The 17,320-nt window shown below is 32.3% G+C and overlaps 1 protein-coding gene and 4 long non-coding RNA genes across 6 annotated transcripts; 4 read left to right on the plus strand and 1 right to left on the minus strand.

Moving 5' to 3' along the window:
- Window positions 1–28: 28 nt before the first annotated feature.
- On the plus strand, window positions 29–9,470 carry FHIT (FRAGILE HISTIDINE TRIAD). The gene is made up of 5 exons (XM_085753074.1): window positions 29–1,110; window positions 1,185–1,295; window positions 2,371–2,517; window positions 8,908–9,006; window positions 9,102–9,470. Exons 1-5 carry the CDS (start codon window positions 1,012–1,014, stop codon window positions 9,216–9,218), a joined length of 573 nt encoding a protein of 190 aa, XP_085609200.1. The 5' UTR covers window positions 29–1,011; the 3' UTR covers window positions 9,219–9,470.
- LOC146939407 (uncharacterized) lies at window positions 4,123–8,407 on the minus strand. Of its 2 annotated transcripts, XR_015031643.1 has the most exons (6): window positions 8,267–8,407; window positions 8,056–8,093; window positions 7,789–7,862; window positions 7,602–7,682; window positions 5,528–5,607; window positions 4,123–4,297 (listed from the first exon to the last, which is right to left on the minus strand). It is a non-coding gene; the product is annotated as an uncharacterized LOC146939407 (long non-coding RNA). The 2 variants fall into 2 exon arrangements; XR_015031642.1 differs by lacking the exon at window positions 8,267–8,407 and having other exon boundaries at window positions 8,056–8,192.
- On the plus strand, window positions 5,990–6,684 carry LOC146939408 (uncharacterized). The gene is made up of 2 exons (XR_015031644.1): window positions 5,990–6,122; window positions 6,467–6,684. It is a non-coding gene; the product is annotated as an uncharacterized LOC146939408 (long non-coding RNA).
- Window positions 9,471–10,905: 1,435 nt separating the features above from the next.
- On the plus strand, window positions 10,906–12,242 carry LOC146939409 (uncharacterized). The gene is made up of 3 exons (XR_015031646.1): window positions 10,906–11,325; window positions 11,476–11,565; window positions 11,990–12,242. It is a non-coding gene; the product is annotated as an uncharacterized LOC146939409 (long non-coding RNA).
- A 3,087-nt stretch (window positions 12,243–15,329) lies between these two features.
- On the plus strand, window positions 15,330–16,054 carry LOC146939410 (uncharacterized). The gene is made up of 2 exons (XR_015031645.1): window positions 15,330–15,683; window positions 15,786–16,054. It is a non-coding gene; the product is annotated as an uncharacterized LOC146939410 (long non-coding RNA).
- The last annotated feature ends 1,266 nt before the right edge of the window (window positions 16,055–17,320 follow it).

Consider the following 17,320-nt stretch of genomic DNA (forward strand, 5'->3'; position numbering starts at 1 on the left):
GAGATGGGAGAGAGAGAGTAAGATAGAGTAGCGGCAATTCTACACTGGGCGGGCTTTCCCAACGAAATCAGTTTTTACTTACTATTCACAATTCCTTACTTACTCTACACACCCCTACCATTCTATAAAATTTGATTTTTCCTTTTCTGTTTGGTTCTTTTTAAAAAAATTACTCTCATTTCAGTCTCAACGAAAAAATGTCGATAGAAATTTTATTCTCTTTAAAAATCATAATAAACTAAAGACGAAATGTTACCAAATTTTGCATATACACTGTGTTAATTTTGATTCCTTTCAAAGTGTTATAATTTTTAAATAATATAATTTACTCTAAATGTAATATAAATTTTTAAATATTTTTAAAATGTTATGTCTATTGGTCCCTTGAATCAACTCAACTCAATCTGCTCATCATTAGTTTTATCTTTGGTGGTGGCTAAATTGTGAAACAAAAAAACTTCTGAGAAATGAGGTGTTCACGAGTTGGTTTGGAGTGATTTTTACCAAAATTGTAACCCAACTCAATCATATTGTTTTTACCAATGTCACTATCCATCACATTTCATTTATACATATAACAAATTAGTTGACAAGACATAACAAATTAGTTGACAAGACATTGCAATATGTAAAAGTTGATGTTCGAACCTTAAATTCTTCAGTTATTCATGTTAATGATGTGAATTTTTTAGCCACAATAATATTTGATCTAAACAAACTATGACTAAGGATAGTGGAATTGAAGATGTGGGTTCAATAGCGAACCAAAAGCAAATATTAATATAACAACTAATTACTAATATTTTTTTCAAAAAACATATTATTAATATTATTATTAAAAAAGTTGTCATAAACTAAATTGAGTTGTAAGAAAATTATGAAATATCAAAAGGAGCCTCTACAAAAACTAAAAAAAAAAATGGTTTTTATTTATTATTTAAAAAATAAAATAAAAATAGGCAAAGGAGTGAATGGAAAAGAGAAGAAATTTGTGAGTTTGTGAAAGTACAAATGTTGTTGTCCTCCATTAGGCAAATCCCCCATTTGTTTCTTCGACATTCTTCAACAACATCACTCCGAATCCGATCAATCTGTTCCTCCTCCATCAAGGTCAGTATCAATCAACTCTCACCATTTTCTCTCTCCTACCTACTTCTTCACTTTCCCCTTCTCTCTTTATGCAGATGGCTTCACAAGATTACACTTTTGGACCTTACAAAATTCACCACAATGAAGTTTTCTACTCCACCGATCTCTCTTATGCTATGGTTAACCTTCGTCCTCTTCTCCCTGGTAACTATCTCCATCATTGACACTGTTCTATTTTGTTAATTTATGAAGTCATGACACGAATATATTGACACTGGTAATAATTTGAGAAAATGATATAGTTAAATGTAATTATATCTGTTGGTGTCCCACACTGACATGTATCGGACACGCACACCGGACACATTAGGAGTGTAAGTGCTAATTGATTTTATTGATTTACTCAATGAAAGTAAAATGGGTTTGGGTATCTACTCCACAACAATAAAAAAAAAAAAAAAAGTGTCTTTTTACTGTATTGATTATGAAATAGTTGTCTTTTATGAGATTAAAAAAGACCCATTTTGATAAGTCATTTGTTTTTGTCTCGTTGCAGGTCATATCCTTTTTCATGAGTTTCAATAATACATTGTTGGGGTGGTATGGTACTATGGTTGATATAGTTTTTTTAGTTTAAGACTGAATGAATACTCTTAATTAGGTGAATTTCATTTTGTGTCACTGTTTTGGTTCAAAACATAGTAACTTGCACAAGCACATTCAGTGATCTAGGAAATCCAGCAGTGTTTTTTCTGGCACTCCCAGTATAAGTTTAAAGTAAATTTTTTCAATACAATACAAATGCTACTTTTTATCACTTATTATTAGATTAGAGGTTTCGATACAAAATCAATTTTGATTTGAAACAACCGAACACCATTCATTTACACAAAACTACATATGCTTCATCAAACTTGATTTAAAGGTTGCTATTGGGTTCCCAAACATGGTTTAGGAATTCTTCTTATGAAGCTTCTTCATATTATCAACAGTTATTTTGATATAAGATTTCATAACGGTCACTACAATGTATTAAGTTGTTTGATACTTTGATAGGATGTACATGTAGTTGGTTGTTTCATTTGCCGTATAAGGGATTCGTTTTTGTCTTGCATATTATGGTTTGAAGATTTTCGAATTACAGCTTTCACGGGTTATGTATATTTGTTTTATATTCACAGTTAAGTGCTAAAGGACCTTAAGGATTAGGCATGACTCACATGAGACTATTTTTATTTTGCACCATATGAAGTTATAAAGTGTTTGACTTAACAGTTTTCACATGTGCTTATCTGTCCAAAGCGTGAAGTTAAGCGTTTTGTTGATCTCACTGCTGATGAGACTTGTGATTTATGGCTCACTGCACAAAAAGTTGGCAGGCAGCTTGAGAGCTACCATAAGGCTTCATCCCTCACTTTGGCTATCCAAGTAAGACATCTGGAGACTAATTTAATTGTTCATATTTCTTGTTCAGTAATAGTTGTTCTGCACTTTGTGCTACATACCGGCCTTTGCAATCATGTCTTTAGTTACACACTCACCTTTTATGTTGACATTTGTTTTCTGCTCCACTTTCGAAGTTGTTCACCTTTTCTCTTAGTGACTCTCATTTATATTCTTCTTCTATGCGAACAAGATGATGCTTTAACATATTAGCAGTGCAATATCCAATAGTTAAAAATATTAAATATTTAAAAACTTATGGTCCAACTTTAACTGTACCGAGATGTCAGACTGATTAGTTTCTGTTTCAATTCTTTACTACAAAGGTCCATGATATTTGTAATTGTTTTAGTAATTATTTCTTCCCTCTTTCCGTCAAGGCGTCAACTTAGTAAGGTTCATACTATACTAACTATATGATATAAGAAAAATCTTAACAATTATCAATCATGTAGAAGCTACAATTTTCTAATAATTTGTAATTTGCAATTAGACTTTGGGTGAAATTTTTAATTGAAATAGAGAAACTCACTGTGATCATGATCGGAAATTAGAGCTTGTAAAGAAAAATGATAGGAAATGAAAGCTTGTCAAAAAAACATGATAGCAAATCAGAGAGAGAGAGAAGGAAAGAAGATTCAATGATGTTTGTATTATGATTTAAATGAGGAAGTTAGTTACAAACAGCAACTGTACTAGTACTAGTATTTACACCCGTGCAATGCACGGGGAGAAAATTAATTATAAATATATACTATCATAATATACATATTGTTTGTATGCTTAATATACAATACAAATAGTCAAATAAAAAAATTAAACAAAAACTATTCAAACAATAAGAAATTAAATAGTTTAAAAGCACTTTTGATCCCCTAACTTTGCCATAGTTGCGATTTTGGTCCCCTATTAAAAAAATAAAAAAAAAACTACTTTTTAGACCTCTAACTTTACCCCCTTTTGCAATTGATTGACCCCCTTGATTTTGACTGGCACAAGTGCGTTTACGCCTTATTTTATATTTGATTTGTATCAAAATCATTATTTTATATTTGATTTGTATCAAAATCATTTTTTGTCAAAATACACTACTGAAAGTGCACTTTCGGTAAACCCTGTGTTTTTAGGCTGTAGATTGAGAAGTTATTATAATGAATAACAAATATTTATATAGATAATTTATTATATACATAACACCATCCATAAACAAAACATACAATGCATCACAAAGTGTACATAAAACCTTGAATTTAATACTACCTCCGTCCCTAATTATAGGGCCCTTTTAAAAAAATAACGGGAATTAAGAAAATTAAAAGTGGTAATAAATTTGTTTGTAATTACTATTGTTTTTACAAATTTGTCCTTTAAAAAAGAGGGTTAGTGTATGTTTTCAATGTAGTATTTAATGTTGATTGAAGAAAAAGATATAAAATAAATAGGGATATATTGGTAAAGAATTAATTAATGCACTTGGAAATAGCAAAAGGGTCTTATAAAAAGAGACAAAAAAATTTCTCAAAAGGGTCCTATAATTAGGGACGGAGGTAGTAATACCAACTACCTAATATATTTGTTGTATCCACAGCCTAAACCTCTAGCTTCTAATATTTTCATAGAAGTATGAATATTTACAACTTATACCTCCTTACACCCAAATTATAAATTCCTGAACAAAGTTTTCAGCCTTTTAAATATTAGAGAGATGGTGACCGCAACTTAAGGAGCTTGAATTTTGTGCTCAATCTGAATAGGCTTCTCCCACCTGCGTAAATATCTTTTATCAATATAAAAATGAATACAATAATAAACATTTCTAAAACTCACTATGAACACAAAAAGAAAACTCACTATTATGTCATGCTAAATAATTGTCTAGTCTTCATTTGTATGTAAATTCTCAATTGTTTCAAGGATATAAAAGTTCCATTACTAAAATAATTGAAAAAAGGTTGATACAACAACAACAACGCCTTATCCCACTAAGTGGGGTCGGCTACATGGATCAAATGCCGCCATAATGTTCTATCAAAGACCATATTTGGATCCAACTCATTGACCTCTAAATCTTTTCTAATGGTTTCTCTAATAGTTTTCTTAGGTCTTCCTCTACCTCTTTTAACCTGACTCTCCTCCATTTGATCTACTCTTCTTACCACGGCGTCTACGGGTCTTCTCTCTACATGTCCAAACCATCTAAGCCTATTTTCTACCAACTTTTCTACTATAGGTGCTACCCCCACTCTCTCTCTAATGATGTCATTCCTAATCCTATCATGTCTAGTCTTACCACTCATCCAACGCAACATCCTCACCTCCGCTACGCTTACTTTACTCTCGTGTTGGCTCTTAACCGCCCAACACTCCGTACCATACAACATTGCCGGTCTGACTGCTGTCCGATAGAACTTTCCTTTCAGCTTAAGTGGTACTTTCTTATCGCACAAAACACCTGAGGCTCTTCTCCATTTCAACCACCCAGCTTGAATACGATGATGTACATCAGCTTCTATTTCTCCGTCATTTTGTACTATGGACCCAAGATATCTAAACCGTGAATGGAAAAAAGGTTGATGCAAGAAATAATTTTCTTGTGTCGCATAAGCAATTGTCTTCAAAGTCTGAGGTACAATAAATGTCTTTGCAGAACTATGGACATTGGGAAGTAGTATCACCTCAACTTTCCTCATTGATTCCTCTTACAATATTCCACAACAAAGTAGTGCAATGGGAATAACATTACATCGAATTGCTATAAGTTGTAATGTGACTACTAAGATTATTGAAGATTGAGGAAAAAATGAAATAAAATGAGTTGTTATGAGTGGTAAATGCTATGAGTTGATAAAAACTATACTTACTTAGTTCTTACCACCAACAACAATAAAAGAAAAGAAAAATAAAATGAATTATTGTACATTCCCATGTGCAAAATGAACATGCAAGTTTTAGATTCTACATTCAAGACCAAAGATGAAGGCATAGAGAAGTTTACCTCATATGTCCTCCCAAAACGAACCAAAACTGTTGTGCGCCTAGAGCTACTCTTCAAGACCAGCCACTGATACCAAAAAGCTGATACCAAAAAACATTGTTAGAAATGTTATATAAACGGAAAAAAAAAAAAATAGAGAAAATCCCACAAGAAGTTCAATGAAACATTAATTGAGTTGTAGAGCCAAATATATGAGTTGTTTCATCCATAGTAGTCAATAGCGGCGCTATAGCGGCGAATAGCGGCCGCGCGGTGCGGTGCGGTCCCAGACCGCTATGCAATAAGCCATAGCGTAGCGTTATGAGATAGCGGCGCAATAGCGGCCGCAACACTGCATAGCGGTTTTGCAGTCTAGCACCGCTATTTCATTTTACCTGAAAATACAAGTTTGTCCTTGGTTTTTTAAAAAAAACAAGGGTATTTTTGTCATTTTCGTCAAACCCTAATAACTTCAATTTCTCTCTTCATTCTTTCATTCTTTACAGCCGCATCTTCTCATCTCAAAGACGCATCTCATCTTCTCACTGTTCATCTTCTCAAAACCGCATCAAACGGCAGATCTGTTCATCTTCTCCTTACAGCCGCCGTTCCTCAGGTTTGCTCTCTTCTATAAATCTTCCTTTCTGTTTTGTCCATAAACATATCACAATATGTTTTGTTCTTCCTCTCTGTTTTGTTCTTCCTCTGTTTTGTTCATAAACGTATCACAATCTGTTCATAAACATATCCTCTGTTTTGTTCTTCCTCTCTGTTTTCTCATGAATGATTGAAAAAAACACAAATGACTTCGGTTATCTGTGAGATCTCTATGATAAACTCTACTCTCAGACGCAGGACACATTTAGTTCAATCTTTCTCTGTTGTTTTCCTCTACTGTTTTGTTCATCCTCTATTCTGCTCTCTGTTTCCTTATTTTTGTTGTTTTTGTGGACAACACAGTCATGGCAGCATCAGGTTCTGGTGTTCAATCAAACTCTATGTCTGTTGACTCATGTGCTCAAAGACATATGCGGACCGGTGATAATCTCGACATTGCTTGGCAATTTAATCACTGGAAGGATTTGAATGATAAGAAAAAGATTTACTGTGATTTATGAATGTGTCATGAGATTTGAATGTTATATTTAATTTTATATTAGATATATGTTTGTTTATAATTTATAGTATTATTTATATAATTTGTCCACAAAAGTGATGAAATAGCGGTCATAGCGCTAGGCGCTATCCCGCTATAGCATTTTTGGGGTCGGCCGCTACGCGCCGCTATCCGCTATTAACTACTATGGTTTCATCTTTAAAAACAATACATGATGATTCATAGCATTCACAAATATTTATTCATACTCAATGTTACTACAATCCATAATGGTCATCCTACAAAGCCTGCATATTAGCACTGAATTCTCTCACTAAAAAAGTCACATCAGAGATCTAAACCAAAAAGATGATATACAATCCATAATGGTCATCAATGGTACTACAATATTTATGTTAGATCTAAATAATCACTCATAAAATTACTACTTATTCTAGCATTTGTGGACTAAGGAATGTTAGGTTTATGACAGTAAGCAAATCAGATTAAATATTAGTTAGAAAAATAAACCCTTCCACCTATTGATTGTGATGTGAGAGATATTTCTAATGCATTATGTCAAAATTTTATATATACCCATCTCAGTAGTTTATGTGATGAAGGAAAACCGATCAATCCCTAGCAAAAATACCAAAATACTTAAAATAATGATAACAAACTATTAACATGTGTTCTTCTTCACTCATCTCAATCTTTACAACAACAAAAAAATACACATCATTAACTAAATTCATAAAAGAATAATAAAAAACACATTAATAGAATGCTAAAAAAAAGAACACAAATTAAAGATGTCTCGCACCATCTATTCCAAGAACACATTTTTCACAATGCACAAACCTTCGTTTCAAAACTCAATCAATATAAATAAATTTAAATTCAAATTAAATCTTGACTGATAAGACCATAACCATAATACAAAGTAAAGTAACGAAAATGTTCCAAAATAGGCAATTTTTTGGGCTAGAGTTATCTTACCCCTCATCATACCTTGCAATGAAATCTCCACCACAAGATCAACATTTTCATGTCTCACAAGAAATAGATGACTTGGTAACTCTAGTCAATAAAGGATAGTGGATTAGATCTATTTTCAATAATAAAGAAAACATACAAATGTCAAAGTCAAGTGCAGAGACATGAAAATCTAGAGAGTGATACCAACCTTGTGCTTGCAATAAAAATCATCATATTGAGGGAAAACACGGCAAGCTACTTCTCATAACCATAAAATTTGTGCTGAAGTGCACAAAAAAAACACATAAAGATCCCATGAGCAGTTAATAATTATAACAAAAGCACTATCTTTGAAGAAATAGGAACAATAACAAAATGAAATGAAGAAATTCTAAATTGAACATGTATATGGTTACTAAATTGTAATTTTTTCTAAATCAAGCATGCAAAACAATGTTAGATTTAGAATGTATACCTTGTGAAGTCTCAGATTAAAACACGGAAGTTTGTATCCTGCAAAAGAAAAACAAAGCATCATACTACAACTTAAATTTTGTATCAGTTAGGGAAAAACAAAAAGTAAGAAGACTAAGGATGAAGGAAGGAGAGATAGTTGCAATTTTGAAGTAGAAAGGGTTTATGAATATGAGTAATGGAATGCAAAAGAGAGAAGAAGGAAATACAACCTTAAATGAAAACTAAAATGGAGGTAAATTTTGAATTTCAAATCCTCTAACTCATACAGCCTGGATGGTTTTCTTCTGCATGTTTGCACAGATGAAGAGAAGCATAGAAATAGAAGTATAGAGAGATGAAGATAAAAAGTGAGAAAGCTTTGTGCTGAAATGGGAAGTCTGTTTGTCTCATAGCCTGCCGTGCTGACTTCTTTGTTGGTGTACGTGTAAGGATGATGCCTTTAGCTTTGTGCCTCTTGTTTCTTACGGTTTTGAAATTCAAAATGAAAGGAATTCCAGCTTAGTTTATTATTTGTGTTTTGAGCCAAAAGTAGCTAAAAAATAGAATCTTTGAGAAGTATGATTATTAGGTGGCATGTGTTTTGAGTTGACATGTGTCAAATGATGCCAAAAACAGGGCATCAAAAAGTCTAATATTAAGATTTATACCAGTTAGGACTTGTTCTGACTCAGCACAAGTTAATTACAAGAGTTAGGCCATGTTTGGTTTTATTGCTATTTTATAATCGGGAGGCTTTACTGAGCTATTACTCTATCAATTTTAAAGTATTTGTCGTGTCCACGATTTAGTTTCTGCATGATATGCTACTTGTGTCTCAGGAGAATAACCAAATTATCTTTCTATGCTTTAGGATGGGCCCCAAGCAGGACAGACGGTACCTCATGTTCACATTCATGTTGTCCCGAGGAAAGGCGGCGATTTCAAGAACAATGACGAGATATATGATGCAGTAAGATAGAAGCTTTTCTCAAGGCCATGTTGTAGATTCTAATCCTGTGTTTATTTTATTATTTGTTCTTTATTCTCTGTTTGAAATTGATTCAGATGGATGAGAAGGAGAAGGAATTGAAGGAAAAGCTTGATTTGGACAAAGAGAGGAAAGATAGGAGCCTTGAAGAGATGTCACAAGAGGCGGAGGAATACAGAAAACTTTTCTTGTAACATTTTAGATAGCAATAGAAATAGAATTCTGTCTGCTTGATGCAAACTTCTGATTTTCTCAGTATAGACAATTTAACTGCACTTCCTTGTGGCCACAGAAAAATTTATTCCTTTACTTTAGAACTTTGAATTGTACTATTGACCATACAAGTCATATAAATAGATCATCTGTGGAACATCCTAAGATTTACAGTTACATGCTGCATTTAAATTTCAAAGTAGAGTAACAATCTGGTTCGAGTTTGACTCAAATTAAGCGCACTTACTCTCTTTTTAATTCTAGCCCTTAACTTTTCCTAGTAGTATTGGTGAATTATATAAACACGTTCCTTATGTCTTTAGTTGCAGAATTTACTCATCTAATCCTATGAACAGCAGAACATGGTTATATAAATGCCTGCTTAATATTCTGTCTGCAATTGACTATAAAAAGTCAAGTGTCTTCCATTACAGAGAGTAAAATCTCTCATTTTCATAATATTGCTGTAGGATTAGCCCTTAGTTTTTCAAAGTTGTTTTTAGTGGAAGCTAAACAACCCCAAAAAATAATCATTTTTCTTGGATGGATTCTAAAATAAAATGTGATGGTATATGATGCACTAACACATACAGGTTTTTCCCCTTAAAAAAACACAGGTTTTTCAATATAGACACACATAAAAACATAATCTGAAAAAGAACTGTTTAATTGTATTCACGTGTCTTGCTATACAAAATGACATACTTAAAGATAAGAAAAATAAAAGATGACATTTTTTCTTGGTTACATAAAAAAGAAAAAAAAATGTGTTTTATTATGTTTTTCTTTTCTTTCTAAACCAAAGGTATTCTCCTTACGCAATTGCGGAGACCAATTCCCTTGAGGTAAATGTGATCCATTTAAGGGTTTGACATTTTTCAACAACTGTTTTTCTATATGTGCCGGTCATGAATATGAACCCTTGACCAAATGATCCAGAGATTTACGTATCTACCACTTGTGTCTCACTATGTTGCTCATGTGTTTGATTCTTATATAAGCTTATGCATTGCTGAGTATCTACCCTTTTATTGCTACAAACCTTAAAAGGGCTTGGTATCCTAATTCTAATAATATTAAGACTATAAGCAATTGTTGAATGTTGACTTAATTAACTATTCATGTAGTTATTCACACGTTTTTAAATATTTTTACAAAGACTTTTTAATTTGTAATTATCTCATTCATAAGACAGGACAAATGGTCATGGAGTAAGTAAAAAGTTACTTAATAAAAAATAAATAAATGGTTAAACAAGAAGGACATAGAATTTCTTAAGTTCCAAAGCAAAATTCAAATAGTAAAGCATCTAGCTATTTGGTTGTTATTGTACATACTCTTCAAGAAGCATTGCCTTCTCTATTGCTCACTTCATTAAGGTACATAAACAACTAACCATAATCATCAAATGTCAACTTTGTATTTTCTCTATCCATATATGAGATTAATGTTACGTTTATTGGGGTCTAAATAAAGATGGCTGCTGAATACTATGACTTTGGAGCTTACAAGATCCACCATAGTTCAGTCTTTCATACAACCGATCTTTCTTTTGCCTTTGTCAACCAGCTGCGTCCTGCTGTGCCTGGTATCTTGCTTACCTCTCATCCTACTCTCTAGTCTTCATGCTATAATATCTTTTGTTAATCACCTTCTTATCTTTTGCAGTTCATATCCTTTTTAATAGGACATCAATTGCTCCATTTTTATAAGTCTCTTTGACACTTTTAACATATATTATGAAAACTTTGTATATTTTTAACTGGGTTGGGTCTAGCAGAGGGGCTCTCACAACAGAGGGGCTCTCACAACATAGTGAATTAAGATTTGCATTCTGATTGAAAGAGATACTAATAGTATTATAGTAATATTTAGTATCTGATATGTCTTGAATATGATACATGTAGCTACATAGTGAATTGGGTTGACTTAACATTAACTACATGTTCTAATATGTCCGAAGCGCGAAGTGAAGCGTGTTGCTGATCTTACTGATGATGAGACATTGATTTATGGCGCATAGCACATAAACTTGGTAGACAACTTGAGAGCTACCATAATGCATCATCACTTAGACTTGCTATCCAAGTAAGACATTTGGGAAAGAATTTACCCCATGTGTTATATACTTTCTCTTTTAACTTGAAATATAGTTATGTTAGCATATATTATAAGTATTTGTTTTTAATGTGATGACCAATTTTTCACCCTAATCAAATCAATCTTTATGAATTATAGGATGGACCCCAAGCTGGACAATCGGTTCCTCATGTTCATATCCATATTCTTCCTTATTGGAAAAATGGTGATTTTGAAATCAATGATGAGGTATATTTGTTTTTAATAATTTGGCTTTTCTCGGTAAAAAATAATGTTTTATGTCCAATAATAATTGTCGTGTTTGATCATAATATAGTGTTTGAAAAAAAAACAAAGAATCGTGATTCTACTAAATCATTTTTATGAACTAACTATTAGTGTATTTTCATTATCATACAAGTAAATCGGAAAATAATAACTTAGAGCGATGCGAATAATGTTAATTAGAGAGAGTGTATAATTAGAAGGAAAAAAATAATTAAAACCACATTAAAAATTGAAAATATTTTTGTGACAATTATTTTTGCAAATATGAAAGTTATTACGGGACAGATAGAGAAAAAATTTGACTCTTCTGTGCAACTAATTCTAATATTTTTTTGCAAATATGTGACTATCAGTTGATGTTATTGTTTGTGTGTGAATTGGTCAGATAAATGAAAAGGAGAAGGAATTGAAACGGAAGGTAGTGGTAGACATAGAAAGGAAAGAAAGGAGTCTTGAAGAAATGGCACAAGAGGCTGATGAGTATAGAAAATTTATCATTTCATAATATTATTACTATATAAAGTGTGTTTGATCCTTAGGTAAGCTTATGTGTTGATACAAAACTTAAAAAGGGTTGATATCCTAATTCTAATTATAATAAGAGGACTATAGACGATTGTTGAATGTTAACCTAATTATTCATGTAGTTTATCATTCACACGTTTTTAAAAATATTTAAGAAGACTTCTTAATTTGTATTATCCCATTCATAACATAGGACAAATAGAGTAAGTAAAAGTAATTTAATTAAAAAAATAATGGTCAAACAAAAAAGACATAGAATTTCTACAAGTTCCTTTGAAAAATGCAAATTATTAGGTGTAACACCCAAAAGTTCCCTATGAGTTCTTAGAATTGGCGTGAAGGTTCTATATATTTTGAGTGTCTAGAATGTTAATTATTAATAGATCCTTAAGTATCTTAATCGTTGAAAAATGAATTCTATAGTTGAGTGGCTACATCAGAGATGAGAGTGTAGTTGGGTATGTTCAAAAGCATGAAGTGATAGTTTCTTGGGTAATTGTATCTCAAGTAATCAAGTGTCCTCACAATGGAAACCGATTATATATATATATATATATATATATATAAAACTACCAGATTGACAATAAGCTCAAAGAAGAACTTGAATTTGAAAGAACCATGTTTGAGCATCCTAAATAAGGTTATGTTTAAAGTCATCTTAGGATGTAATAACTTGCCCCAAGGAGACACAAATTAATTCAGGTTTAAATATAGTTTTAGTTCCTTAGTTTACTTTTTTTTTTGTATGTTTGATCTTAGATGGTTGATTTAACAAGTGTACTAAAATGTCATCAAATAATAATATTTAAAAGTTCGTATTGTGTCTAGATGTCCTAGCTTAATTGGCAAATGCCAAAATTGAAAGGTCGGACGTCGTGACCCGGGTTCGAACCCGGGACCTCACAGTTGCATGTGAGTTTAACTTCAGTGGATTGTCACTTCATCTAAGGAAAAAAAAAATCGTATTGTGAAATTTTTACTCAACAATATCAATTGTAACTAGAATTGTGTAAATTGGGGGGATGCAAAGAGCATAGAGTCGGTTTGCATAAAAGAAATAAAAGTTAATAAAATCAAGGTAATAAGAATGATTAGATCGTTTTCGATTCACTTCTCTTTCTCTACTTGGTAACATTGTGTCCAGAGCCTACAATTGTTTACTTATTTTCACGATGTTTTAACAAAGTAGTTAATCCCAATGATCACAACCTTAATGTCTTAGGTGAGCATGTGACCATCAAAGGTTTTATTAGCTAGCTATTCTCAATGTCTTGGCCCTTAATCCGCTTCTTTGATCATAACCCCCTAATGTGTTAGGTGAGCCTATGACCATTGAAGGTTTAATTGCATTTTAAAACTCTTGTCTCAAATATGGTAATAGATGTCTAAAGCTATTACAGATTAAATAATTACTATTAGGTCAAGTCCTAAAAGTTAAGATTAGTAGTCATTCAAGACCTATATTGATTTATCAACATTCGTGAACACGTAAAAATCATTAAGAATAAATAATAACTAATAAAACAAAACAATTCAATTGTATTCAAATTTACTCAAGGAATTCTTAAAAAAAAAAAAATTACTCAACGAAGTATATGGTTCAAGTAATTATAGAAAAAAAAATCCTCTACTTAACATAATAAACGAAAAATTAGCTAGACATCGAAAAAAAACATAAATAATGTTGCTCCGAAATTTGCAATTCTCTTTTCCCTCTGCCACTGTGTGGCTCCTCTCCTCTTATACTCCAAAACCGTGGTCTGTTTTACAGGGCCGGTCTAACACATATTGAGGCTCAAGACAAAACCTAAAATGTGGCCTTTTAAGCTATTACTAGTTTGTGAAAACAAAATTATTAATAGGATTTTTTACGAAATTAATATTTTTATCTAAAATTTCAGTTTTAAAACTTTTTTGGATGCACAATCATTCATTAAATTATCGTAATCAGTTTCGCTTGACAACTCTTTTTCAATCGACAATAAAACAAATCCATGCAAAATCTTTGTTGACACATTGTTGATCTTAAATAAGATATTCTTAACTTTAATTTTGAAAAACATTTTTTTGTGGCATACCCTTGTGAAAAGCATAAGAACAACATCGTTCCATAAAGAGCATGCCAACTTACACGACCAGTACGGCCATGGTAGAATTTGTGTGGCATACCCCTGTGAAAAGCATCATTCCGTAGTGAGCAAGACAATTTCATTACTAGCACTGACTCACTGGTGCGAACATGTCCCTCGCGGACTTAAAAAAACAAACACTAGGGGTTCTCACCTCTAAGACTTCCAACGAACGGTACTCTCGACCTTACAAAGTCATCACTCCTTATCAGGAGCAACGACTTGGGGGGCTGCTGTTCTGGACCGAGAAAATGCTCAAAGACCCATTTACATAGGTCCAATACAAACTAACCCACATTCTGCATTTTCTAAGTTACTCGCAACGCACCTCCTCCCCGGGGGGGGGGGGGGGGGGGGGGGGGGGGTGCAAGGAGCAAACAGAGACTCATTCAAGCGTTAAATAATATCTCTCATCATGGCTCCCGCAAAACACGCTCGACAGTTACAATTCCCTCGAATCCGTAACCGTCAAGCCACATGTGTGCCAAACAACGACACTGCAACACCCACTCTCTATATAAAGGGGACTCTCAGTAGTCCCCAAAGTTAGAATCTCCTTACTCTCTAAACCCCCATTCTGACTCAAATACTGACTTGAGCGTCAGGGTGTATGCATGTACACCCCCTGTCGTTCCAGTCAACAACTGAGGCTTCAACCACCGTATCAAATTGCTTCAGCAGTAATCTTTTGATCGGGTACGATCAGAATGCAATTTGACCCATTATTGTGTTTATTTCTCTCACATTCAAATGCTCCATTATTTTATGATATTTTCTTCTGTTTTCATAATGTAATCCTTCAAATATTTTGCATCACCTGAAATTAAATATTTTATCCGACTATATATGACAATAAAATGTTTATTTTTTAATGATGGAAAATTACCCCAATGGATTAACTAGTGGAATAACTTCTCTAATATAATAAGGTTTATAAATTTGATTTATACTACACGCCTTTTCATCAATCTAAACATGCATCATTACCAATCATGACTCTTCATGATCTCTTTGAGATTTATTGTTGAACTTGAAATCCAATATATATTGTAGATATAACCATGTTATCCTGAAATGTTATGAAATAATGAAAATTTAGTATAAAAAAATATGTATTTTTATGATTGGTAAGTTTTTCATGTGACCTCCTTAATATGTATGTTGAAGGGACAAACACAACACTTTGATGTACTTAAGAGACATTTAATAATAGTTATAATTTGAAAATGATTTTCGACAACTCCATATGTTCTAAAAAAAAAACTATTTAAATGATGTAAGGAAAACATGAACTTTATAATTTATAAAGTGATTAAAATCATATGCTATTGAAAAAAATGGGGGAAAATATGGTTGAAATTGTCAAATTTATTTATGTTATGATTATCTTTTTTTCCCTATTTCTTGTTGTAACGAAGGTTGATGGTAAGCTATTTTTATCCTTTACCAATTTCCATATTTACTTTGTACGTACACAATATTTTATTATATTATAATAACATTCTTTTAATCTCTTTTCGATTACAGCGGTTTATTGGTGTTTTGTTAATTCTGATTGTCCACAACATTTGTGCCATGAACTTATTATTCCAAGGTGTAAAAACGGTGTTTGTGTATGTCTCCCTTAACTCAAGAGTACACAAATGCCTTGCTATCTCATGTGCTATCATTTAGTTTTATTTTTGACACCGAATAGTTTGTTTTTCCTTTCCAAAGTTTATGAACCTCTTAGTTATGGCTTTGTACTATAATATGATGGTAATTGATTGAAATAAGACTGCAAGTAATATTATCTAGATTATCTTCTTCTCTCTTAATTTCATAGATATCACCATGGCCTTCAACTCAGACATATCACATTTTATTTTCATTATTACCGTCTGTCAAAATATCTTTAATGATTAAGTTGAAATATTGTTTTTATGTTACTTCTAAGCCTATAATTTATATCAATATTGTTACACTTGTGATTTTTCTCACACTGCAATTTGTATTTCTTTTTACCTCGTAAATTTTATGATAACCTTAGATGTTCTGTTTTCTTTTAAAAGATATGGAAATTAGAACGTCACAAAAAAATTATAATAACCTACTCCAATGAATGTGAAAATCTCCTCTTAAAGTGAAAATCTTAATTTAGTTTTTATTTTGTCGGTCTTTTTTAATTTAGCAGATTTGTTTAGAGGCATGTTATTTGAAAAATCATTTATGGAATAACTAACGGAACAACCAAAGATAAACAAAGAAAAATAGATATTGGCACAAAAATCAAAGTAATAGAGAGAGAAAATAAAACCACAATGTGAGCATTACAGATAAAGTTATCACAAAATGGTTGTTCAAATATCATTTCTCTTTATTTATGACTATAAGAACTATAGTTAATTTCTTGACTATGATTCTAGAAACTATTATTAATTTTCCTTGCTCAACATTTTTATTATATTAAAGCAAATGCATCTTTATGGAAAATCTGACATCCCAACAACGGCGGCATCCCAAGTCTCCAATATTCATTTGCAACACACTCCTAGATATTTGTTAAAATTTTAAGACTAGGGAGCTAACAAATTATGACCTAACTTGAAAGATAGTGGTGTTTGAGCATATATAGAAGTATTTAATTTTTACATGATTGCCAATGAGTAATGTATAGAAGTTTTCAACCTAACGAAATCAATCTTTATAAATTACTAGCAAAAGACCTGTGCTTTCGCACGGGTCACATGACATTACGATAATTATATGGCTTAATTGCACTTTTCCCCCTATCTTTTGCTAATTGTGTGATTTTGCACCCCCTCTTTTTTCTTGAGCGATTTTGCATCCCGGCTTTTTGCCCCCTGTCTGGTTAGATAGACCTTCTTGTATTTAATTGCACTTTTGCCTCCTATCTTTTTGTCAACTGTGCGATTTTGCACCCCTCTTTTTTTCTTTTTTTTTTGAGTGACCATCTTTCGCCCCCTTTTTTCGCCCCCTTTTCTCTCTTTTAATGATGATTTTGAACAAAACTCATTTGGCAAAAGATGGGGTACAAAATCGCTAAAAAAAAAAAAAGAGGG

Source organism: Medicago sativa, chromosome 3, assembly GCF_051527215.1.
Source record: "Medicago sativa cultivar Bolivia chromosome 3, Bolivia_mono, whole genome shotgun sequence".
NCBI classification, from domain to species: domain Eukaryota; kingdom Viridiplantae; phylum Streptophyta; class Magnoliopsida; order Fabales; family Fabaceae; genus Medicago; species Medicago sativa.